The 25,989-nt window shown below is 39.9% G+C and overlaps 2 protein-coding genes across 3 annotated transcripts; one reads left to right on the top strand and one right to left on the bottom strand.

The window, feature by feature from the left end:
- Positions 1-674: 674 nt before the first annotated feature.
- Positions 675-12,066, top strand: emc1 (ER membrane protein complex subunit 1). Of its 2 annotated transcripts, XM_005733018.2 has the most exons (23): positions 675-843; positions 1,309-1,436; positions 1,524-1,589; positions 1,696-1,789; positions 1,876-2,004; positions 2,184-2,310; positions 2,475-2,633; positions 2,816-2,983; positions 3,295-3,366; positions 3,652-3,750; positions 4,004-4,100; positions 4,711-4,827; positions 5,132-5,140; positions 5,413-5,612; positions 5,829-5,978; positions 6,248-6,409; positions 6,637-6,756; positions 6,869-7,006; positions 8,198-8,371; positions 8,561-8,771; positions 8,911-8,995; positions 9,083-9,212; positions 11,055-12,066. In XM_005733018.2, the coding sequence occupies exons 1-23, from the start codon at positions 752-754 to the stop codon at positions 11,232-11,234; spliced, it is 2,907 nt and encodes a 968-aa protein (XP_005733075.1). In that variant the 5' UTR covers positions 675-751; the 3' UTR covers positions 11,235-12,066. The 2 variants fall into 2 exon arrangements, with proteins under 2 accessions (XP_005733075.1, XP_005733076.1); XM_005733019.2 differs by lacking the exon at positions 5,132-5,140.
- A 1,577-nt stretch (positions 12,067-13,643) lies between these two features.
- errfi1b (ERBB receptor feedback inhibitor 1b) lies at positions 13,644-20,336 on the bottom strand. The gene is made up of 4 exons (XM_005733017.1): positions 20,137-20,336; positions 16,311-16,469; positions 15,783-15,868; positions 13,644-14,984 (listed from the first exon to the last, which is right to left on the bottom strand). Exons 2-4 carry the CDS (start codon positions 16,355-16,357, stop codon positions 13,987-13,989), a joined length of 1,131 nt encoding a protein of 376 aa, XP_005733074.1. The 5' UTR covers positions 16,358-16,469; positions 20,137-20,336; the 3' UTR covers positions 13,644-13,986.
- Positions 20,337-25,989: the final 5,653 nt, after the last annotated feature.

Raw genomic sequence — 25,989 nt, 5'->3', positions numbered from 1 at the left:
TTACCGCGTTTAACTTATCTTTTTATTGTTTTAATATTAACTTCATCAACAAACCAATAATCAAGTTTTTGACTTTATGTGACTTTCATCCACATATGTTAATATTCTTGTATAACGATAGATAGATATAGTAATACGACACCTTTTGATTCCAAAAAAGCCAACAGGACTTTATCCAAGATCATCAAGTAAGTAAAAAAAAAAGAGTAAAAAAAGTTTAAAAAAAAGAGTTAATTCATATAATCAATAAAATAAAATAAATATTTTATCATATCTGACTGCACCACACAAGGCCTAGAATGCACTGCTAAATAGATAAAATATATTAAATACACAAATCTTCTTCGTTTTTCTTTATTTAATTGGTTTTTATTTTCGCTTTTTTAACGTGTCGGGGTGCAGCCTCTGTCTTCCACCTGAATCCTGTTATTATCCCCTGTGGTACCATTATTTTTAAATTTTATCATTTGTGTTTCTGTCACATGATCCCATCACACATTTTCCCACACATGAATTAATCTCGGTCTTACACTATTTTTTTCAATAGTGATCTGCTTTCTTTTTTTTCTTTCAGTTTAGGATTTGGTTCAATCCATGAATATTTGTTAATCTGAAAGGTCACTACCAGGACCGACGCTGTAACCTTTACAACCTTTAGGGGGCAGCACTTCTCCATCGCAGAACAAAAAGGAAGTCGTTCGGCTTCCGACTTCCTCCTTCCGTTGAAGAGCAAGTCAGAGCTGCTGCAGCAATGGCAAAGCTAATTTTGCTTTGGCTTAAGTGTATCATATTATACAATGCTGTCGATGCTGTGTTTGAGGACCAAGTAGGAAAATTTGATTGGTAAGAGGAGTCAAGCGAACGATCAAATGTGTGCCGATTATGTTTTAATGTGGAAATGCTAATGTTAGCACCTGTCAAAGCAGCTAACTGCGAATCGGTGGACTTTGAATGAGAGAACAGGTCAAAACACATCAGAATGAATACAAACAAACAAATGTAAATTTGGTAGTTAATTTCAGGAGGTGTACATATCTCCATGGTTTATACATTAAGTAAATCATTGGTCCCACTAAATTCAGCAAGTGAAACGCGATAGAAAGTGATTTAAAGGTAATAGGAAAACGTTGTAGCCAATCTGATAATAATCAATAAACCAGTGTCATGTAGTTTCGGCTTTTCAGTTTGAGAAATATGTCTTTGCACCGGGATTGGATCCATGTGGTCATTAAAACAATGGTGTCACTATGATCATGGGTGAGCTGGATGACAGTCTGAGTGCTTGTGCTTTCTCTTCATGTTTCACAGGAGGCAGCAGTATGTAGGCAAGGTTCGTTTTTCTCATTTTGACACACATGTACAGTCATCCAAAAAGGTTCTTGTAGCAACAGAGAATAATGTTTTTGCCGCACTCAATACAAGGACCGGGGAACTCTGTGAGTATGTTGTTCCTTTGAAAGACGAAGTTCTCATATATTAGGTATAGTCTTTTATTGTCACTTTGTTATCAATGTCTGTTACAGTCTGGCGACATGTTGATAAGTCTGGACCCGAAGGAAACATTGATGCTCTTTTGCACCATGGACAAGGTGATTTATTTTTTTGTAATGATTCTAATCATGTATTTGAATTGCAGTAAAGTTTAAAGATTTTTTTAAAGTTCCTCCAGTTGATGAAACTGTGTTTGTGTCCTAGATGCGATCCTAGTGGTTGGCAATGGCCGCCTGCTGCGATCCTGGGATGTCAATGTTGGTGGTTTGAACTGGGAAATTGTGCTCGACTCTGGAAGGTGATTATTACCTTGAGGTTAAGAATGGTCTTTATTTATTCATTTATTTGATTAAATCTTACCTCGTTGCTTTTTATATGTTCAAGTTTCCAGAAAGCATGTCTAGTGGGACAGCAAGGCACAGTGAAACATGTGGCTGTTTTGAAAAAAAACATTATCTCTCTCCATTACCTTTCTAATGGCCATCAAAAATGGATAGAAAATCTACCAGATAGGTATGTTTTTATATTAATGTTAATTTTGTGTACTGATGTTCTCTGTTTCAATGAACATAAATCTACACAGGAATTCATTTACCACCTTAAAGGCTTTTTTTTGTAGAAAATACTACACAGTGTTGCAAAAACAGTAGTTTTATTATGAAACGTTTGTCACCTTCTGTTTCTCTCCACAGTGAGACTGTGGATTACCAGACTGTTTATTCTGGAGGAAATGGTGAAGTTTATGCTTTGGGAATTGTTCCCCATTCCCACATTGTTATTATTGCTTACAGCACTGATGATGGAGAAATAATCAAGCAGGTAATCCTGTTTATTAATGATAGTATTAAAAAATCAGCCTATGCTCTGTAAATTTAATGTATATAAAATAGGTAATTTGTTAAAGAACAAACTAACTTAAACACTGAACCAGTGGTCAGTATATAGAATGATTTTTGTGAGTTTCTTGTTTGTAATGTTTTCAGATCTCAGTTGAAGCTCCGTGGCTGTCCAACATAGTGGCCAGCTGTGCAGTGATTGGTCAGGGGGTGCTGATTTGTGTAGACTCTGCAACTCCATCGCTATACATGTACAACTTAAACCCAAATATGGATGATTTACAGATGACCCAGATCCCCCTGCAGGTATGATTCTAACAAAAACCTTTCTAATGTACAAAATTGCCATGTATGTCCTCTGCTTTAGATTGGGTAAGTTTTAAATTCTGCCTCTCTCTTTCTCAGCTCTCCACTTCTGTGTTCTCATATGTTCCTTTGTAAATGCACAGTTTTTCTTTTACAGTCTTCTCCTATTTGTCTTCTCACAGTCACTGGGACTTGAAGTAGCTCCAGACTTTCAACCGGTCCTGGTGTCTCACCAGCCCAACTCAGCCCATCAGCCTCTGTCTGAGTTCTTCCTTCAGCTCGGCCCTGATAACTTCCTGCTTCTCCAGTTCAACAATGGTCAGATAGTTACGCTCAGGGATTTCAAGCCAGTACGTAAGCTTTTCTCTATATTTTTGTTTCATATTCAAAAACATTAGCCTGTCCTGGTATTGCAGTTGTTCTGCTATATCAGCCAACATCAGTAAATATCTGCAAAAATGTAAATGTGGCTTGGCATCCTTGCCAAAATATTTTAATTCCCTGGGAAAATGTCAAACATAATAACTGTTAAAAACGGCCAAATACGATCCTTTTTTTTTTTTTTTCCAACCTGTGACATTTTGTAGAATGTATTGTTTTTCTACAGAAACATGATGTCTTTTGTTGTATTATACAGAGCTATATCCTCTGTTTGTTGTAGGCCTTGCTGGTTTCCTTTGCAACCACTGGAGAGAAGACCATTGCTGCTGTTATGTCCCCCAAGAATAAAACTGTGAGTTAAAGTAATATTTCACCTTTAGATTTATGTGTGGGTTTTGATGTGTTTGAACTGTTTGAGCTGTTTTCTTAGTCATAAATGCATTTGATTTTAGAAGGCAGATGTGTAATACACATATTGATTTACTTAATGTAAAGGTTAGACTTGTTACTGTAAGTTGTTTTTTTTTTCATGTCTTTCAGGACACCGTCTTATAAGTGTGTTTTGGGGTTTTTGTGTCTTGTTTTTTTTTAAATAAAGTTTTTTATTGGGAGATTATTATTTGTTTCTTTCCCATAGGCCTCCAGCATTAACCTCTTTAGTGCTGAAACTGGACGAAGACTTCTAGATACAACACTGATTTTCGTTATGGATCCTAATGGTGGCAAACCAGAGAAAGTGAGTCAGTTTTCTTTCCTGAGGTACTGTGGGAACTATGGCCTTTCAGAGCAGGCAGAGTTTTCTAAACACAGGTGCAGTCAGTTCATTTCAGTATGATGTGGAAAAAATAAGACATGCTGGTTTCTGGGCTTTCTTTGAAAATATAGACAGTACTTTCTTTTTTTTTTTATGCCAACTTTAGTAGTAAATGTGCCCCGTAGTGTGTTAGTAATGGCTTTACAATAGAAGTAAATTATATTCTCTCTTTCAGATCTACATACAGCCATTCTTGAAAAAAGATGACTCTGTAGGCTACAGGGCCATGGTGCAAACAGAGGACCACACACTCACTTTCATACAACAGCCAGGTATGAGCGGCAAAAACAGGAAGCAAGGAAAGAGTGCTTTCAGGCTGTACTGATGTTAATGTGAGCAGAGCTATTGATGTTGCAGGACTTTTTTAATTATAGTTTTACTAAAGCTAACCAAAGTAAAATCCTTCTCATTGTACTCAAAAGAGCAAAAGAAGAATAGACACCCTATTTTTTCTGGAATGTGTTTTAGCAAGGTCAGACAGAGGGATGAAAACTTCATGAATACTCATACTGTGGTCTGCCTGCGGTGGGTTTCTGTCAATCAGTAGGCAAATTAAATGTAAGTGAGGAGTCTGCGTGTTTGTTTAGTGTTGAGAACTTGGACATTTTTCCCAAAGCGCATAGACTTGTAAGCTGTGCAGTGCCTCATGATAATATTTTTGGTTTATCCCACCTCTTAATCATCATGGTTGCTGCCAACATCTGACCACGGTGTGGACAGATTTCATAATGTACCTACAGTCCTGTCCTTTCCACAAGAATGATGGAAAAACGTATCTCATAATATAATTAATGGAAAGCGTCAACACAAACTGCATACAGCAGGGTGTGGGAAATAGATTGAATAAACGATTGCAGAACAATAATGATTCTTGCTTTCCAGGGCGTGTGATGTGGACTAGAGAGGAGGCCTTGTCAGATGTGGTGACAATGGAAATGGTGGATCTGCCCCTCACTGGAACGCAGGCTGAGCTGGAGGGAGAGTTCGGCAAAAAGGCCGGTAAATGTCAAACCGAAATTTTTGCTGTATTTGAATGGAGTCATGTAAATCTCCTTTACAAAGCGTAAACTCAGCAGAACTGGATGGTGTCTCCATTAATGGTTCCATAACTTAGAATTTCTAATCATTTCTGAGGGTTGTTGCATTTGCTTTTGTCCTTCCTTAAACAACTCAGCTGCTTTATCAAATCGGCGAATTTGCTATATTCCAGTTTCAAACATATCTTTCGCATGTGTGTTGATATTACTGCTTTCATTTTGTTTGTTTTTGTCCTGTTTTTTGTTATTGCTGCTTATGGATTCAGCCATTCAAGGTAACAAATCTGTGCCTTTTTTCAGCAAAACTTGATTCCTTGTCTTACGGTTAGGACTTCCTCACATTCAGTGAACCATTCCTCTGTTGAACCCTTTGCTTCATTTTATTTCACTCTTGAAATAAAACCTGTATCCCTGTGTCCTTGTTGTTTCTCGCAACGTTTGTTGTATTTAAGATATGAAACATGATGTGGATCAGATGTTAAAAATTTGAGTCAAGTCCCCGGAAGGTCACTTAGCGGCATCTGTGCTCTTGTTTACGTTTGTCCAGATGGGCTGATGTCTATGGTGTTCAAGAGGCTGTCCTCTCAGCTCATCTTGCTGCAGGCCTGGATCTCTCACCTCTGGAAGCTGTTCTATGACGCACGCAAGCCTCGTAGTCAAGTTAAAAACGAGGTCACCATCGAAAACCTGTCCAGAGATGAGTTCAACTTGCAGAAGATGATGGTTATGGTCACTGCATCTGGAAAAGTATGAAACTAAAGCTTATCCTGTCATTTAGAAATGGTTTGTTAGCATTTCAGGGAGGATGAGCAGCGCCGCACAGTTGTGGTCAAACTAGATTTGGTTTATTTTGTCTAAAATCAGGCAGGCTTGAAGGGAATTGAAACACTGATAAATAAATTCAGATTAGTCATCTCACTTTTTCCTGCAAGGTTAATTCTTTTCTTCTTCTCCTTTTTTCAGCTCTTTGGGATTGACAGTAAGACTGGCAGTATTTTATGGAGGCACTACCTCAATGATGTCCCATCGAATGCAGCGTTCAAACTGATGGTACAGCGAACGACAGCGCACTTCCCTCATCCTCCGCAGTGCACGTTGCTCATCAAAGATAAGGTAACTTATTGCAAAGGCTCTGTGTTTGGAGATTCAGGTTTGGTGTCAAAGCTCTTATCTTGCAGGCTGACAATATGGATAAAGCTCAAATAGTTGGCAGGGAAAAAAAACTGACCAAATGGTACCTACAGTTTTCAACTTTAAAGACAAGACAGGCTCAGTAAAAGATAAAAGTAATCTTAAAGATACCCACTTGACAGATAAAGTACTGACCTGACCTGTAAAACGTGATTAAGGTTTATTTTCTTTGTTCTATTTTTGGTCATCAGGACACAGGGCTCACCACACTGCATGTGTTTAACCCCATCTTTGGAAAGAAGAGTCATGTGACTCCACCTGCTCTACCTCAGCCAATACTTCAGTCACTCCTGCTGCCACTCATGGACCAGGATTATGCTAAAGTTTTGCTTCTAGTTGATGATCAGTACAAGGTTTGTAGCAAACTGTATACATTTACACATTCACTATATTGCATCTCGAAGCCATTTCTGTATGAATACTCATCATGCTGCCTCATGACGACTCTATGTCCCATTAATTATACTGTTTACATATTGTGCATGACCACCAGGCAGTAGAACACTGTTTAACACTGGCATTGTGTGAGCTGTCGGTTACCTGCAAACAAATGATATTCATCTTGCTCGCTTTTTCCCAGGTTTCTGCATTTCCTTCTACGAAGAACGTACTGCAGCAGCTCCAGGAAATGGCCTCATCTATATTCTTTTATCTTGTTGACTCCAGCCAGGGAAGACTTTCTGGTTACAGACTTAGGACGGCAAGTGAAACTTTTTGAACGCATCATTTCCTGATTCTCACAGGAAACCGTCATGAAACTATACCCAAGTCACAGACAGAAAAAGTTAATGTGTATCATTTTGTGTTCTCAGGACTTGTCCACTGAGCAGATCTGGGAAGTTGTCATTCCAATGGAGATACAAAGGATTGTCTCTGTCAAAGGGAAAAGGCCTAATGAGCATGTCCACTCGCAAGGAAGAGTAATGGGAGACCGCAGTGTTCTCTATAAGGTACCGTAACATCCTTTTTAAAACACATTTTTTTAAATTTATTTTTATTTAACTTTTATTTATACAGGTAGTCCCATTGCGACTCAGTGTCTCATTTACAAGATAGATCTGTTCTAGACAAACATTAAAATGACAACAATAAAAGAAACAGTAAAATAGCTAAATTTGTCTAATGTACACAGTCATACCAAAGATAGGAACAAGTTCCCAGTGATGATTTCACAAAAACACTTGTATGTCTTTGAAGTATGCAAGTGAAAACAACTAAGAAAGCTTCAAATCCTTCTGGTTAAGCTTATATTATTGACTTTATTCTGGCTCGATTTTGGTTTGTTTTGGCTCAGTTTTCCCTCTTTGCGCTAAAAGACAGTAACGCCCCATCTTGTGACGTAAACTAAAAACTCATCTTTCCAAGAAATCTTGTAACCCATGTCACTGTTTTCCCAGTGAATCACATTCTCCCTTCGACTGCCCTCTTTTAGTAAGAATTCACTGCTAGTACTCCTTACTGTTGCCTTTGTTGTGATTTATGAATCACCTGTGAAGTGTGCTCTTGCATTCATTATTTCAGAGAGTAGCACAAGAAGATGAGGATAAAAACACATTAGAAATCATTCACTAGGACAGTTTATAGCGGTACATCGAGTAGTGCTTGAGGTTTCCTAGAATTGTTGATCTGGATAGGCTGATGGCCAGCTGACTGCCATATTTGAGACCTTGTTGCAAGTATTTCCGGTCATATTTTTTGTAAGCTAGATTCCTGAGAAGGCAAATGTAGCTTAACATAGTCAAGAACCCTCGTTTATGGACTGAAAAATTTATTTTCCAACCTTTTTTCATAAATGAAACCAGGTACAAAAAACCCCCAACTTATTTCCCTACTACAAAGAAAAAGTCAGTGCGTTAATGCGGTCCTACTTGGTTGTAGTGGTTTGCACTTTACACATTTGCTTGGCAAGCAAATGTTGTTGGTTGGACTCCAGCCGGAGACACAAATCCCAGTTTGGGTTTGCATCAGGAAGGGCATCTGGCGTAAAACTCTGCCAAATCAAACATCCGGAGTGGCCCAAAAGTAGCTTGAGTGAGGCTCTGCTTCATTTGACAACAAATTTATCTTAATTAATGAGATATGTACTTTTGTGCTATTATATTAATTTAAATGTCCAATTGTGTTCTAACGAATTTTTATAGTACCTGAACCCCAATCTACTGGCTGTAGTGACTGAGAGCACAGACACGCATCAGGAGCGCAGCTTTGTCGGGATCATCCTGATTGACGGTGTGACCGGCCGCATCATCCACGAGGCTGTTCAGAGAAAAGCCAGAGGACCGGTGCATATTGTGCATTCTGAAAACTGGGTGGTGGTGAGCACGCTTGTTTGCTACAGTCATGTGTAGGGATTGAAATAATTACAACCACCTTTTGTTGTCTTGCTTTTTGCATCGTTACAGTTTGAAGGCCATTTGTTCAAAGCACATAACTAAATGGAGGAAAAAAGGAGAAATATTGAGTGTTATATTTATTGTGTCTCCTTCCCCTGTGTGACTTCGCAGTATGAATACTGGAGCACCAAGTCACGTAGGAACGAGTTCTCTGTAATTGAACTGTATGAAGGAATGGAGCTCTACAACAGCACCGTGTTCAGCTCGCTGGATCGGCCACACGCTCCTCAGGTTCTCCAGCAGTCTTACATTTTCCCCTCCGCCATTTCTACCATGGAGGCCACGCTGACTGAAAAGGGCATCACCAGCCGCCATCTGCTCAGTAAGTGCTACTCGGTTATATTGCTGTTTTCTGTGGTTTTTTGGCTTTTAGTTATTACATAATATGTTAGAAATAAAAAGTATTTTCAGCACCGGGCTGCCCTTTTGTAATATGTTTGTTTGAATTTGCTTTGTCATAGTTGGCTTGCCGTCTGGAGGGATTTTGTCATTACCAAAGATGTTCCTCGACCCACGAAGGCCAGAAATAGTATCTGAGCAAAGCCGGTCAGTCCTCAAGTCAGGCTTAGTGTGAAAATGAAAGTCAGATTTTTCTTTACTGTTATGTGTCTGACTTGTTAACTTGATCTTCAGTGAGGAGAACCTGATACCCTATGCTCCAGAGCTAATGATCCGTACAGAGTGGTTTATCAACTACAATCAGAGTATATCAAGAGTGCAAGGTATTCACACTTCCCCGTCTGGACTGGAGTCAACCTGCCTGGTAAGTCTGCCTTCAAAGTAATGAAAAGCACATGACAGCACAGTGTAAGATTAAAATAAAATGGTTTAAAAATCATTTACATCACATATATTTAGTTTAAAATGGTACAAAGACAACCTATCAAATGTTGAAATGAAGAAATTTTATTGGTTGAACAACACACTCATCGGCCACCGCACTGGGTCACCTGTTCAACTACTTGTTTAGATAAACATCTAATAAGCCAATCACATGGCAGCATTGTAATGCTCAAACTGAGCATCTTAATGGGGTAGAAAGGTGGTTTAAGTGGCTTTGAATGTGGCATGGTCACAGATAATAATCTGAAAAACAAAATATCCAGTGATCAGGAGCTCTCTGTGTGAAAATGTCTCATTGATGTCAGAGGTCAGAGGACAATGGCCAGAGTGGTTTAAGCTGATAGGAAAGCAACAGTAACTCAACACATCGAACTTTAAAGGAGATGTACTAAAGCAGGAGTAGATCACACCAGGTGCCACTTGGACCAGAATCTCTGAGCAATGTTCCTGGCACCTTGTTGAATCTGTGCCATGAAGAATTAAGCCAGTTCTGAAGGCAAAATGAGGTCCAACATCGTACTAGCAAGGTGTAACTAATGAAGTGGTCAGTGAGTGGATATAACATGTAACTGTGGCAATCGGAGCATGTTTAATATCGTGTTGCATCATTTCTTCTATGGGGTTCATAACCGAGGGGAAACAAACGCTGTTGTTTTAAAAGTGAAGTGTTTTCCCATCCTTGGTAGATATATTGATTTCAGCTGCTCAAAAGTTAATGGCGTACTTTACTAGAGTTGTGATCCTGAAATAATTGATACATTCCCTGGAAAAAAGACTCTGGGCATGTTGCTCTGAGATTTTCATATCATTTAGTGCACAAGCTCTGTGCACGTTTTCTCCAACCGTATTACCAAGCTGTGAGCCGCGCACTAAGAGCAAACCCACTGGTCCCTTTTTAAGCCTGTAGTATTCCAGGTTCATGGTTTCCAAAAATATTTTCATAGTTTGATTTTTCATGCCACTGAGCAGTTTTTTTCCACTCTGCCTCAGTCCATCTTACATGAGCTTTGGCCTCGCAAATGTCCTGGCCCCTGCGTCTTGTTTATGTTTGGGGTTTTTTTTGCACATAGTGGAGTTTTAACTTGTTTTTGTGGACGCAGCAAGTGAACTATGTTCAGTAGAGCTCATGCACAATTTTCCACAATGGAATATTGTCTTGTTTTTTAACCAAAGCTTGGCTATTCAGTATCTGCTTTTGACTTTCTTCCCCACTTACAAGGAATTATTTGGATCCTTTAATATCATCTGCCATAGATGAGAAATTCCCCCAGTTTAAATTAAATTGACAGTGGTTTTAAAAAACCGTTTGCCCACTCAGTCTCTGTCTTTCGCAAATGGTGAAATCCTCGTTGGTTTTACTTCTGTGAGGCTCAGCTTCTCTAGGATGTTTTTTTTTGTATAGCAAATCATGTTACTCAGTAACCTAATTAGTTGTGAGAATGTTCCACCGGATCTTTTTTTTTTTTTTTTTTTGGTATAGCATTACGCAACTTTTCCAGTCTTTTTTTTTTTTAGTTTTTTTTTTTTTGCCCCTTCCCCGTGTTGCTGACGTCAAATTCAAAATGAGTTCAGAACATTTTTTTTCTTGTTTACCGTCCAATTTAAAGCATCTTCAAATCATTGCATGTACATTTTCATCACATCACTACTATTTGGAAACAGGGCTGTAGATGATTCCTTATTTGGAAATGCATTGCCACCACTTTGTTTTCCTCCCCACTTAAATAAAATCTTAATATGACAATTTTATTTTTTTTTTTAGGTTGTGGCATATGGTCTTGACATCTACCAGACACGTGTGTATCCCTCGAAGCAGTTTGACGTACTGAAAGATGACTACGACTACATGCTGATCAGTAGCGTGCTTCTTGCCCTTTTCTTTGCCACCATGATCAGCAAACGCCTGGCAGAAGTTAAACTGCTCAACCGGGCTTGGCGGTAAGGCGACGGTTAAAATCCTACATCTGCCAGCTCTGTGGCTGCACGAAGGACCTCGGCTCCAAGAGATGAGACCGCTGAGGCCGTGCCTGTCCAAGAACACAGGTCAAAGTTCAATAAGGCCCATAAGGAACTGCAGGGGTGAGGGGACAGTGGGGAGGGGGTGAAATGAGGGGTTAGCAAAAAGTTTTTGTGTTTATTTTTTAACTTATTTTGCAAAAATGAATTATTTCATAGTAGAATAATTGTTCTTTTGTGAAATGTCATTTCGATTAAATGTTTAACACAGCTAATTATGAACCGATAAAACCGGCCAATTTATTAAACTATGGAGCTTGAAAACTTCTGCTCATGTGACAGTTATTTTAGTTTTCCTGGGCCTTTTTTTGTTTTTGTTTTTTGAGACATTTCTGCATCACTGGACTGATCTTAATATAAAGCGATAACAAATGTGGAGCTGAGGGAATAGTCAGGAGAAATGCGTGAATGTGAGCATGAACTCGAACAGTACCATAGTGGAAGGGTTTGTTGGGTTTTTTTTAGCCTGCTGAATCACCTTGATACTCCAGTCCCGTTTGGATTGTTGGCAAATGAGCTGTGAATATGAGCTGTGAGGTGATAATGTAGCATGTACAAGAAATGGTTTTTTTGAGATGTCTGAAAACCACCAAATGAACTGTTACACTGTTGCCACCATCACATGATGAACCAAGGGAATGGGAAGAGACAGTAGCCTTTCTTTTATGTACATCTCTCATCTTGTAGCTCATACTTTTATGAGAAATTTTCCACATAGCTACTGTTGATGCTCCATTAAAATTTCTCCCAAAACTCCATTCTGAGCGCTTTAGTTTGTTGTTGTTGTTGTTGTTCTTCTTCTGTTAGCTGCTCCTTTTAGGGTTCGTCACAGCTGATCATCTGCCCCCATCCACCTATATTCGGTCACACCAACTCTCTGCTTTTGATTATTATTATTATTATTAGTATTATAGTATTATTAGTAGTGTTATTATTATTAGTTCAATATTCCAGATGCTTGTGACATGATCCACTCTAAATAACAACATGTGCTTTTTTATTATGTAGTGCCTGAAAGTTCAATTAGACATGGGATGGCAGCCTGGTTTCATCCTAATGCCATAAAAATATATATGTTCATAGGTTTCTCAGTTCCTCCATAACAGATCGAGGACTCATGGGAGAGATATATTCCCCACCTGGCTTGGGATGAACTCTGTATGAACTGCAAGAGGTGACCAGGGTGAGGGAAGTCTGGGCTACCCCTGCGACCTGAACCCAGATTATAGATGGATGAGACAAAGTTTATCTTATCTTGAAAAAAGGAGGTCAAACTTGGAGAAAGCTCTCTATATCATAGCTTGAGTGTGGAGAATGAGGCAATCCTAGAATGAATAAGTTATTTATTTCTATAAATAGATTAAAGACAATTTTTACAATTGACACAGAATTATGAACTTACAAACAGCCTTTGAATGGGCCAAGTCTGATACAGAACCTTCATGAGAACTTCATAGAGGTTGGTGTAACAAAGGTAAATGTGGGCCTGCACCTCAGCAGTGTAAACGTAACATGACTTCCATGCCCACACAGTAAAAAAAAAAATTATACACAACATCAGATTTACATCATTAAAAATTTCATGAGGATCAGCTAATGACAATTTTTCAGCTCTATTTACAAATGCAACAAGTAAAAACTTCTGACTTGCTCTTCATATGTTTAAAGACCTGTGAACATAAGTGTGACTGCAGGTTTTCAACAAAGTTTCTAATGAAAATGAATTAGAATCTAGCTTTAAATACACACTGATTAAAATGAACAAATTGACACTTTAAATGCAGATGCTGAATTTTCTGTAGTTAATGTAGTTTGATGTAAATTTCTAAACTTTGGGAGTGATAAGGCTATCTTATCTCAATCAGCTTTGTGATACAGAAATCATAAGCTAATTCAAAAGCGCAAACACCCAATATTAGCTGCATCGAGTGTGTGTGTGTGTGTGTGTGTGTGTGTGGGGGGTGGGGGTGATCTAACATGTTCATTTGCAAATTTACTATAAAATTTGTCAAGAATCTTTAGACTTGCACTTGGCTAATTCTTTATAATCTGGTATTTTTTAATGGAGCACTTTATTAAGTTTACCTGAAAAGATGCTAAAATATTCAAATAGTACTTTAATTATTTGGAAAAACATCAAATCTATCAACACATTATATTTTTCAAGCAGCATTGTGATAAAAAATAACAGACGTGGAACAGTTTGGCACAAGCCCAGCTTGTACATTTATAAAGACGTGCTCTCTTGTAAGGTATATGTTGCATAGCTAAGGCTGTTTTTAGTGGTATGAGCATACGACTGTCAGACTTTAAAAATTTATAAGTGATCATACTATTTTTTTTTTTAGTAAGGAAACGGCAGTATCTTAGTTATCAAAAACTGACAAATGGTGATAGAAAATAAATATTTGTTCTCTATTTGTGAAAATACTATATTATTGTGTATTGTCGTTGTGGTCTAAGTAGAAGAGACATCTCTAAAATACTGATTGGTAAAATGTTCAGTCAAAAAAACCTTGTGGATATTACACCAAACACATGTCAGTCAATGAAAATACCAATACATTACACATGTGAGCAGATATTATCGCACACTGTACAGTTGTGTATCACAGAGTGATTAATAACGTCAGTCACCGTTTTGTACTCGTCTAGTTTCAGACATGGTGAGATGATTTCTACCTTTTCTGCCAGAAGCTGCTGTTCCCTGTCTTAGCAGGTTCACTCAGGAGTCTTTCTCTTCTCTCTGTGTTTGGCGGTCGGCCCGGCGGCAGCAGGATGTAGTGTGTCCCGCTGGCCTTTCTGCCATCCTTCAAAATCGGAACAATGCAGGGAGAAAACTGGGTTGCAGGTGGCTCACCTGTCATCTGTCTCAGCAACGCCTTGCTGACATATTTGGGGTTAGCAGCAAAACTCTGAGTGGCAGGCATCACTCCATTGATATAAATTGGAAGACTTTTAGGGCTTGGGGTGCGTGGTGGACAGGGTGGGACTAAAGGCACCCTAGGAGGGATTTTGGGAGGTTTGTCTTCATCGGTCCCAGTCTTTGATTTTGGTGGGATGGGGATACGAGGAGGGATTTGTGGCCTGTCAGTGGACCATGATGAGGTGCTGGCGTGTGGTTGGGTGGAAGGACCCGAGCCAAAAAATTGGATTCTAGGTAATAGGTTCTGGTCTGGCCGTTTGGCTCCAAAGGTATCCTCAGCTTCCGACACCACAGGCTGGTTTTCATCTGTCTGGTGACCAAGGCACCAAATGTCGGCCGCAAACCTGCCTCCTCCAAATGTTGGCCGGTCCTCTCTGCTTGGCCAAGAGAATGCCATGGATCCAACGCCAGCATCTCCAGCCCTCAATGAACTCTCTTGGTAGGCATAATTTACTTGGCCAAAGTCTTTGCTGCTGTTCCTGCAGATAGGCTTAGGGCAGCTCTTGGGCAAAAGGGGCCGTCGGTCACTGGTAAAGAACTCAACCTCACTATCAGCTGCTTCATCTGACATAAGCTCCTCGGGGTCTGGCAGAGGTGGCAAGGGTTTGGCCTCCCTCTGATCAACCCCGAACACTGCCTGTCTCTGGGAAGAAGGAACCACCTGGTCTCCCTCAATGGGCAGCAGCATGTTGTCTGATGCTAGGTGGTAGGAATCAGAAAAAAATGGAGGCTGGGAGAGAGAGGGGTTGGCTGCGGAGAGAAAAAGGGGCAAAAAAAGGAAATGTGTTAAAACAGCTGGCACAAAATGCTACGTTTGCTTTTATACTGAGAAAGCAAATTGTTATGTAAGGCTTTGCTATCGCTGTTGTCTCCTCCAGTGCAGAAACAACACTCAGAGGAAGAAACATGGAAAACAACTTGCTGCCCAACCGCCTTATAAAAACGTACTTACTGAAGATACTGTACAGGAAACGGGAGTAAAAACATCCTGAAAACACCAGCTTAACCTATCGCCTTCTTCGTCAAACATCAGCCACAACACCCTGATTAACACGGGAATCGTCATTATCTGCAGGGCAGGCCACAATCTTAACTGAGCTTCCCATAACCTTCTCTGTGGAAACATCCGACGTGCCCCAGACTGCAGGAACAGCTGGTGACTGGGGAGCGATAGCTTCCCCTCCTCCTACACCCCGATCTCTTTCCTCTGGTACACAGCTTAGTACTGTGATGGCAAACTCACTTGCATCCTGTCTAAATACTGTTCTACTAGACAAATGAGGTTTAAAGGGTTTTTTTTTCTCTAATAAAAAAAAGTGCATAACTTCACCTAATTTAACAAACATAACTCTTCACATCCTTTCAAAATTTCAAAACAATGAAAAAAAAATTGCCAGAATTTCTACAATTTACAGTAATAGCAGATACATACTGATAGTGTTCCTGATACATACGAATTCAAAGCAGAGGAGCTTTGATAAAGTTCATGCATCCATGCTAAATCCGTTTCCTTCATACATGTAACACTAATATCTGAAAAAGACTCACAGTTAAACTCGTTGGCCATTTGCTGTTGCTGTTGAAGCTCCTTCAGGGTTTGCTCTGTGTAAGCCCTCAGGCCAAAGCTCTGCACTCTGCAAAGCAGGACAGGTTGAGAAATCCATACAGAGCTGTGCATGATGGTAAATCATTCCAAATCAGTCATTATAAGACGAGCCTAACAAATGCATTAACAGAACATATGTTCAGTTGTCCTTTTTCTATTTGCATTATAAAACAGTAACAAGTTACTGGATTTCTTTTCTGAGCCAGACTCTGTGTCTATGATTGCCAGACACTGTTATTTAGTTTCATATTATCTTGCTATATACATATATTATAATCCTGCATGACTACATGTAGTTGCTCATGCTAACATTTATCCCTTCTCTTATATTTCTCTTTTTTTCCTGCTCAGATTTACATGCTCAACATTTTGCAAAGCTGCCACAGATTCACAGATAATAATAATAATAACAGATTATTTACATTTTTCAAAAAAAATTAGTATTAGGACTTGTGTAGTGTTAATGGTACCTGTTCAGGTCATGCTGTCTCCACAAATTATTCTGACTCCTGGCCATGATGTAGAAGAGATCGTGTTCTTATAAGAAGCTCTGTTTGATATCGATCTAAAGCTCCAACACAAGTCAGCTCCGTCAAACCCATCACAGCTTCATTCTAGCCAGTGGTAAGCTGTTGAAGAAACACTGACATTAGAGTGCAAGGGGATTCATCTGGCTATCTTTTACATTCACATCTGGCTTTTGCATTACATCACATCATTCAGGTCACACCTTTGCTGGTGTGAAATGCCCATAAGCAGGGTACAGCTGGATCTCATCACCGTCCATCACACTCAGCTGCACGTTCTTATCTTACCAGGCAAGGCAAAAGGCAGCAAACAATACAAGATAACTGCACATACACAAGCATACAGCATATATTACAGACAGATGGACTACTTCATGAACATTGTATATAAAGCAAAGTATTTTACATTGAATAAGTAACATATAACAAAGTTCAAAGGATGTAACATTTCATGACATTCTTTATGTTTAATATGTAGATTTGCAGGATTGTGAAAAACATTCATATCATTCACATTTCAGTGTAGTAAAAGTATCATTACACAACTATATCCAATAGCTTTTTCCTATTCTCAAAAAGGTTATGAAAGCAGGGCAAAAGAAACGTTTACATTTTGAACATATGCCACTTTTCACTAGACGCAGTAAACAAACGACTTGCGATACCCCGCATGTTTTAAGTGAGCCTTGAGGAAACAAGAGTAACAACAAAAGCCAAGAAAATTGCTTCAGCCTGCTCTCTCAGCCGCCATATGTATCCAGTTTAAAGCTATTTGTCTGATGAGCAGGGTATTACACAACCTCTGGGTCAGATGTGGGAGGGCGACAGTACTCCTGCACCCTCCTTCGTCTCTGTGCAACGCTCCAGTATCTGCCCTCACAAAAGGGGCTTATTGTCCAGAATTCCTGTGATGCTGGATGACAAACTCCACCGCTGAGACGGCCCCAAAGCACTGCGATTATAGATGCACTTGAAGTAAGATTTAGTTTAAGTCTGACAGGGTCACAAGCCCTAACCTTGTTAGCCTACTGGCTGAGAACAAAAGTGCACTTAAAAAGTGGCACACTGCGAATGACTAGGAAATGTCTTACTGTTAAAATATTTTAAGGGGTTAAGGTGAGAGAGAATTTTGTGCAGACAGGCAAAGCAATGAAATAAGTACAAAGACTGTACGTGACATCCATGCTGATGATTAAGATTCTCAACTAGCACATATCTATAAAGATGATGACTGTTTCTCCTGATATGATGCACAGCAACTGATATCATTCCAGGGCGATGGACACTTGTATCAGGGCAAAGGTGAAGGTCATCCTGGGTTTTTTTTTTTATGATAGATGATGATGTCAACCTTGCTGTTGCGGTTTTGGCTTACGGTCAGATGTGCAGCTCAGGTTAAGCAGACCATCAAACAACTGAAGGAGTTTAAAACTGAGTGGTGCCCCTGTGTCTTCCCAGCAGTGACGCAGCAAAGCACCCAGCTGCATTGACTCAATGACATACCTCTAAATCTTTGTTCTCCCCATATATTGTACTTTACATATTTGTGCTTCTTCTTGCATTGAAAGCAACATTTAGAATTCAAATACAATACTGTGCTTATGCAATGAAATAAAAAGACCCATTTCACATTAAAATGAAAGCACCACACTGCCTGGAGGGCAACCCAAGGTCTCCATTCTACTATCACTGCAATCTTTCGCTTCAAAGACCTGCTTTGTTTCCTGTCCATGATAACTCCAATGCCGAAGTGGGAAGCAAACAATGCAGAGCATGCAAAGGAAACCCAACTACAAACAAAACAGTGACTCAAGCGTGGATTTGAATATTAATGCTATCCTTAAAACAACCAACTGTGGCGTCATTTCCACCCGTGAGCCTCAGAGATGGAAGACACAGACTAATTATGAATTCTACCGGCAATTACTCAGTGTCCATGAATGGAGCCACTCTCGGGCATGAATGGGCCTTTGTACCACTTTGGTGCACAGCGAAGCAAGCCTGAAAATACAAGTAAACTCTCCCATGAGGTTAGGACTAGAGATACGCCATGGAGACAAGCTGCCACGGCCAAGGTATGAGTCTGTGCCACAAAAAGTCCCCTGCGGGGGGGACTGCGTGTGTTGGCACAGTTGGAAGGACAAGCCAGAGGCTGAAGAAAACAGTTTGTTTAGTACATGCAGGGTCCTTGGTGTGTTGTCCTTGGCAGTCCCCACCTCAACTTTTTTTCAGGCAATAGACCATTCAGTGACCGGGCCTTCTTTAAGCACGAGTTGATTATCCTGATGGCGTGAAGTTTGCACCTTACACACACATACATACACACTAATTAAGTCTGCTAAGCTGTGGGACTAACTACAACACTGCGCGCCACAAAACTAAACAATAAAGCATTTGATTCAATGAGAGAAACCGTTTTAACAACAAGATCCGCAGCCCAAATACAAGTTTATTCACCAAACTAATCTAGGTTCAATGTGTGACTGCAGCTTTCAAATTTTTTTTTTTACATTGTACTAACAAACCAGACCTTTAGATTTATCTGCGTGTACTGATTTTTAATGGGTCACCAGGCGAAGCCCATGCTGTAAATGTGACAGTTTAGTGCAGTTCATTAGATCCTGACATTTCCACCGTTTAACTTCATTCACCTGGGGAATAAAAGAGGCATATGAAAAGATGTTTGTGATGATATTTAACTGAAAAAATGCAGTTTTAGTACTTGCTTTTTACTTACAAAAAATATATTAAAAAAATAATTAAATAAACGTGTTAAAAATCTTTTGTTGTTACATATCTAATATTGTTACATAATATTATATATGTAACAACCTATCTAATATTGTTACATATCTAATATGTAACAAGATGGTAGGTAGACTTTATAGTCTGCTTGCATGTCCGAAATGTTTTGTTTCTAATAAACTAAAGTCTAGATAGTGTGCAGAAAATGAAGATTTTCACATTTTTATAGTTTGAAAAAAGCACAACTCCACCTGGTCATGGGCCACATCGGCATGTAGTACATTTTCACATCATATGTAACTATTAAACTATATATTTATAGTTTATTTTATTATTATAATTAATTTCCATAACCCTTATTGTCACTTTCTGTTATTGGCCTTTATCGCACTCTATTCTTGATAACACCGAGTTATGTTTAACTCTGGGTCATGCGCTTTTTACTGTAAATTATTTTACATTATATTACTGAAGTCACTTTTTTTACACTTTTTGAATGATAGTTGTGAACCAATTTTGACTCCCTCATTTTATTTTATTTTTGCGCTTTAAATTATACGAAAACGTCAGACAGACATAGGATTACTGGTTTACTCTTTATCGCCTGCTAGTGGATGAAAATGGAAGTGCCGAGCAGTCCAAGACCTATCCCGCCTCGACGTGACTTCCCTCGGCGGACGCGAGTGAAATCCCTCAGTGAGTCAGAAGTACAGTGCGTTCCACTAGATAAATAACTTCCTCTAGCTGGTCTACTCACACAAATGTCCAGCTTACAAAATGCTGTCCACACACATCTGAACTATACAGGCTCTACTCAGAGAACAGACCTCAGTGATTTCTGACCGGCTCTTTTTCTTTTTTTTCGTGACGTCCCAGTGTGGAAAACACTCGTATACACTTAGTAACAGAGTAACATCCACATCACATACAACACAGCATCTGACCGTCCCGCGGTAAAGGCAAAGGCAACAAAAAAGAGCCAATATTCATCAGACAACTTTTATGAGAACGTGATGAGCCTCACCATGCAAATCCTGCTTATCCGTCACGTACAGCTGGTTTCGTTCGATCGCCCTCAGTCCCAAGCGAGAAATGACACTCGTGAGGCTAAAATCCAGTCTGTCAGTCAACCCTGACCCATGTGCATCGACCCTCCTCTGTCAACAACACTGGGAGGTGAAACTCATTTTGTCAGAGTGACGCGGGTTTCCACATCTCCTTATAAAAGAATCCAACACCCAGAACGCGTTACTGTAACTCCACCCATGGCTGCCTTAAAGGGGAAAAATGCCTGTAATTCTTTTTACATCACTCTACTAGGAAATGCACTGAATACTTTACTAAGTTTACTTTACTATTAGATTTTTTTAAATTTTAATTAAATGTATTTTTTGAGTATGTAGTTAGAACCCAATTCTGTCCAACATAGTTTTGACTCTATTAAATGTAACTGATAATCTGAAATTACTTTTCATATTACATTTTTACATACACATGATAATGTTATAAAATATGATTATTTGTTCTCAATTAAACTATACAAATCGTCTCCCTTTGACCAGGAATAACATTGAAATTGTACTTGCGCATTATGCTATCAGCAGTAATTCACGTTTCTCTTACGTTTCATCTCTATACTCCTCTGTACGGTTTTACTCACCTTCCTGAACTCTTCCGTCAGCTGCAGTGTGAATCTAACAAGATGTTGTTAACCTGTCTGCGCAACTTTCAGGTTTCAGGACACCATTCACAAAATCTATTTCCTTACAGTCAGTGGAACTAAGACTCTGTAGAGCTTAAGGATCTATGCTTAAATCTATTAAGCATTTCCCCTCCCATTTTATTACATCGTTTAGCCTACACTAAGTATGCCTCAGCAGGTCAAAAAGCAAAAATGTCCTTTATTTTATTTGTTCCCTGTAATGCGTGTACAGGAAATTGCATTTCAAGCAATTGTGGCCTGACTTGTGTGGGAGTCAGAAAGTGTGTGGGTGGATATTGGCGTGTGTACAACATAAGACTGATAAAGAGTTACAAGCACTAGATTGGCAGACCAGACATGAAGGATGAGGACTTGTTTTGAAGCCTGCATGTCACAAAAGAGTTGACTGTGTGTGTGTGTTTGTCCTGTGTTTGTCCTCACCCACGCTGAGAGAGGCAGAAGGACAATATGAGAGGCCATTTACCAGAAAATAACAGGGAAGTGAGTGCAGGCTATTCTTGTTTTCACCACAGGGTCCAGACCACACTGAGCTTACAGTCTTCCCCCAGACTGCCATCTGATCTTTTTACTGCAGTGACAGCACAAATAAATCCTTAGGCAAAATGACCCATCAAATATTGTACACTGTATAACCAAATCGTAAAATTGTAAGCCAAGTGACCCTGTAACCTTTCTTTCTTCCCTTGGTGCACATTGTTGAGTAGTTCCTCTGCTTGTACTACTCCAATAAAGCCCACATACAGTCATATGCGGATTAAGGAGTGCCTTATACCTATATACTGACTGTAAATCACAAACCCATAAAATAAATACGCCACATGTAACGTGCTTACATTGCTGCAATCATCAACCATCCCTCTCCCACTAACGTTAACTTGTTTGCTTAAAGGAATACTCATAGTTTCAACAAATAAGCTGTTATGTATCAACTTTACATTGTGCAATGTGGAATTTCAAAGTGACACAGAGATGTCCAGTCACACCACTGTCATTCAGCTGTAAACCAAGTACACGTTTTGTGTTACAGTTAAGACTGTAAGACTAACAATACCAAACTATATAGAAATTAAATATACCACCTGCTGTCCCTTCAAAATCAAAATCTTAGTCTAATCATCTTTTAATAAATTGCATAAAGATGGCCATGCAAAATTCAAAGTTTTTGCCACTTTTACCAGCAGCTCTGCTCTTGCTTTGCAGTCCTCTGTGGGCGCTTGTGGTGACCCAGGATGCTCAGGGCTGTGGGGGTTTTTGCCAGGGTGGGCCAGTCTCCCACAGGGGAGGTCAAGTCATTTCCTGCTCTGAGAGACCTCCGTCCCTCACAGATGTCAGTGCAGTCAGAAGCCCACCTTCCACATCTGCAGCACTCCACCTCCCAACATCCATATCAAAAAAGATAAAGAAGACTGCTTATTTTTAATGTTGCAAACATACATATATGTCAGACTTCGAGAGCTGGCCTGACTCAAATGCAAACTGGCAAAAAATGAGCAGGAATACCAGGTGGACTATGATACACATATGTGTGTGTGTGTGTGTGTGTGTGTGTGTGTGTGTGTGTGTGTGTGTGTGTGTGTGTGTGTGTGTGTGTGTGTGTGTGTGTAAAAATCAATTGTTCTGTGGAAAAGAACAGGATTAATGCAAGAATGAGTAAAAAGTACAAGATCATAATAAAACTCATCAAGACTTATGGTTATATTAAACTGATCTATCAGTTCCCCAGCTGTCTGAGAATAGAAAACTAAAACGATGAGTGTGTGCACAGCACAGCGCTTAACAGTGTCTCAAGTTGGAAAAGGAAATGAAGTAGGTAGGTGTTAACATATGTTTTCTATGGTAAATACATTCGTGTAGGTTGATGTGCTGACACGGTGACACAGGGAATTCTCTTATAGAGGAACCAGCTGTGTACAAACATGTAATAGCAATTAGAGCGCCGCTACAGGGCTGCTGTTTTCAAAGTCGTGGTTGACGTGTCTTGTGTTTAGGTTTCACATTCCTTGTTCCAGCGAATCTGTGTTAGAGGTTGTGATAACTACAGGCGCATATGGCGGCCATATTTATGAGCCGTATACTTTAAATATGTGATTGCATAAAACAATGTCCACTTGATGCTGCCATATGTGTAAGAGGTTAAAAATCAAGATTGTTCAGAGATGAGTAAACGATGGGTCACCAGAACTGAAAGAGCGTCGTCATTTAACTCTGGATTTGAGTTGCTGTAATTGAGAAAAAACAGAAAGATATTCTTATGAAATTCTCATATCTAGTGCATTGCACCCCTCTCTTGCCACCTACTACTTCCTTCAGCCTGATTTGTAATATTTATGTTTGATGCTTTACTTCAAAGTAGACGGACAGTGATTAAGAGCTGAATGTTGTGCTGCTGTGTGCAACGCTGTGTGTGATTTGAAACACACACCCCACACCTAGTCCTTGTTTCATTTAATGGCTTTACGGGTAGATCTGACAAGTTGGGAGCTGGGCTCCTCAAATGTCTGTGTGGGCTCACCACCACAGCCTTTGACCACATCTTAGCTTAGTTATCAAAGGAACAACAGTCATCAGGAGGAAGAGGAGGACAGATGGAAGAATCATGCCTCTGCTACCTTTTAATAATGGACAAATCTGGATGTGCACAAAGACTTCTGTGTAATCTAATCTGATGCTAAAGTGCTTTTTTTAAAAATAATAATAGCAACTGATATTTTCTGTGAATAAAATCCAGCTACAATGGAGCTTAATGGAGAGAGAAATGACACACAAACACACATAAATGAACACAGATTTCTTTAAAACACAGAACAAACAAACAATGAAGCAGCGTAGCTTTTCCCAGAGTACCAGCAGAGAAAAACAAAGCACAGTAAGCAGGCAAACTGATGGAGGAAGTACACCAAGGGATCAAGGGTTAAAGTGATTTAAACGCGGCAACATCAGATGTCATGGTGACAGTTTCAATGAATGGCAGAGATCTGAGCATGAAAGAAGAGCAATTCTTTTCCTAGGATACTGAACTGGACGCCTGGCCAGCTTTTCTACCCATTACATCAGGCCTCAGTGTGGGCAGAGGCTCTGCAAACCCAGCAGGAGGACTTCCGCAGCCCTGTGAAGTCCATCTCCAGTTCATTAAGAGCTTCAGTTGAAATGAGAAAAGGGAACAGAAGGCCGGAGGAGGCTCTGTGTAGAATCCAGATAAAAAGAATACAGAGAGTGCCTTGGACTGATCTTTGACCGTTATTTAACTCATCCGTGGCAGCTTTTCTTGATAAATCACACTTTTGCTGGAGTGGAAAAAAACATTTGCAGGCATCAATGCAAATTAGCTAACAAGGACATTTTGGGTAGAGAGAGGAGACACGAAGGCGCTGTCAATATTTGAATGTTTGCACAGTTTTCGCAACTTGTTCTGAGGTCGAAGTCTTTTTGCACAACTGCGTCATCCCGGGTCATCTTTAGGAGGACGTTGGAAACTAGTCAAATTTGGTCAAATTGTTGTTCTGATTATTTAGTGAGTGTGCGTGTGTGTGTGTTTGTCCACGTCATGGCTCTATTGAGTAGCAAGGCTGAGAAATGATATACGTATACAACCCACAGTTTTCCCCAGAAAGGCATGGTATGCTCTCTTATAGTCTGTTCCTTTCCCAAAAATTAACTTGGAGTCCTGAGGCAGTTTTCCTTTTTTTCCCCTCCTCCTCACTGTGTCTCTCCTCCCACTCCAGACCTCCTCCTTTTCTTCTCTCACCTTACTTACGCGCACTCCATCATTTCCTGTTGAGTCACAGTTAGGCTGCACCATGTTTTACATTTTATTAGTCCCCCTTTTTAAACTTTCCTCCTCCACTTCCTTGTTCACAAGATGGCTATCGTTTCAAATTGAGGGGAATGAAACAGCCCACAACAGCCTTCCAAGCAGCATTTTGGAAAAGTCAAAGCAGATGTACAAGTCTCTTCCTGGCAACTTGACTGATTCATACAGTAAATGACTTGGAGGATCAAAGGATTATTAGCTCTACGGATAATTCACCACCTCACTTGCCACAACATGTCATCAGTATACAGCATTAATGCCAAAAAAAGTTTCCAGCAGCAATGAAAAACAAAAGATGTAGCCTTAAGAAATTACCTTAAAGCATCAAACTGTCTGTTAATATTGATCACTGAGATGAATTACTTCCTTGGAAATTAAGTCCATATTGTGCCTTGGTATTTGAGTTCTTACCCTGGTCATTTGGGAGGAAGTGATGCTGTAGTGAGGTCAGCACTAGTGTTTAACATATTCAGTGCATGCCTGTGTGTTAGGCAGGGTTGAAGGCAGGGCTCTGAGAAATGAAAGGGCTCTGTGGTGGACCGGTTGAGTCATTCAGAAATACAGCTGCTGACTCAGTTTGCAAACTCGTCTCCAGAAGCACGTCGCCAGTCTATGTGGCATTATGTGTGTTTGTGTGCGTCCACCCTGTTCCTTTGAGGGACTAATATCTTGACTACGACATGAAGACAACTCCTCCCAGGTGATCATTGTCACTGTGAAAAAGAGAAGAGGAAAAGGTTATAGTACTAATAAAGGCTTCATTCTTAAAAAACTACAATTGTACTCCTTTATTCACAAACTGCTCAAAGAAAGCAGATTGCATCTAATGGAAAATGAGGCTTTGCTCGAAGGAGTGCCCATCACAGCGCTGCTGTAATCCCCTTCCTGGCACGAGGTCAAAGTTTTTCTGTGATTCAAGCATGTCGTCATCTCTTGAGTTTACTCTACACACCCTTCTTACCACACTAGTCTTACAACTGCCATCGACACAACATGATCCACTGGAAGTATGGACTGTGGGACATGCTCCAGGATTAGTCATCTTGGATGTGTTGCAAGACCCAGAGCTGGGATGCTGTTGTTGACATTATTATGTTGAGAGGACAATTAAGGACACCTTGCTCCTTAATGGAATGCAATTTCCTGATAACAACTGGAGAGCTATTTTATCTACTATTATATCTATCTATCTGTCTATCTATCTGTCTATCTGTCTATCTATCTATCTACTCTTTTACCCAGCACGCCCCTGCGGGCGGTTTTATCCTTCAAGCTCGGGTCCTCTACCAGAGGCCTGGGAGCTTGAGGGTCCTGCGCAGTATCTTAGCTGTTCCCAGGACTGC

This window comes from Pundamilia nyererei, unplaced genomic scaffold (assembly GCF_000239375.1).
Source record: "Pundamilia nyererei isolate P.nyererei 1_Seehausen unplaced genomic scaffold, PunNye1.0 scaffold00049, whole genome shotgun sequence".
Classification (NCBI taxonomy): domain Eukaryota; kingdom Metazoa; phylum Chordata; class Actinopteri; order Cichliformes; family Cichlidae; genus Pundamilia; species Pundamilia nyererei.
Note: the sequence above shows the minus strand (reverse complement) of the source record. Positions and strands in the feature narration are given on the sequence as shown.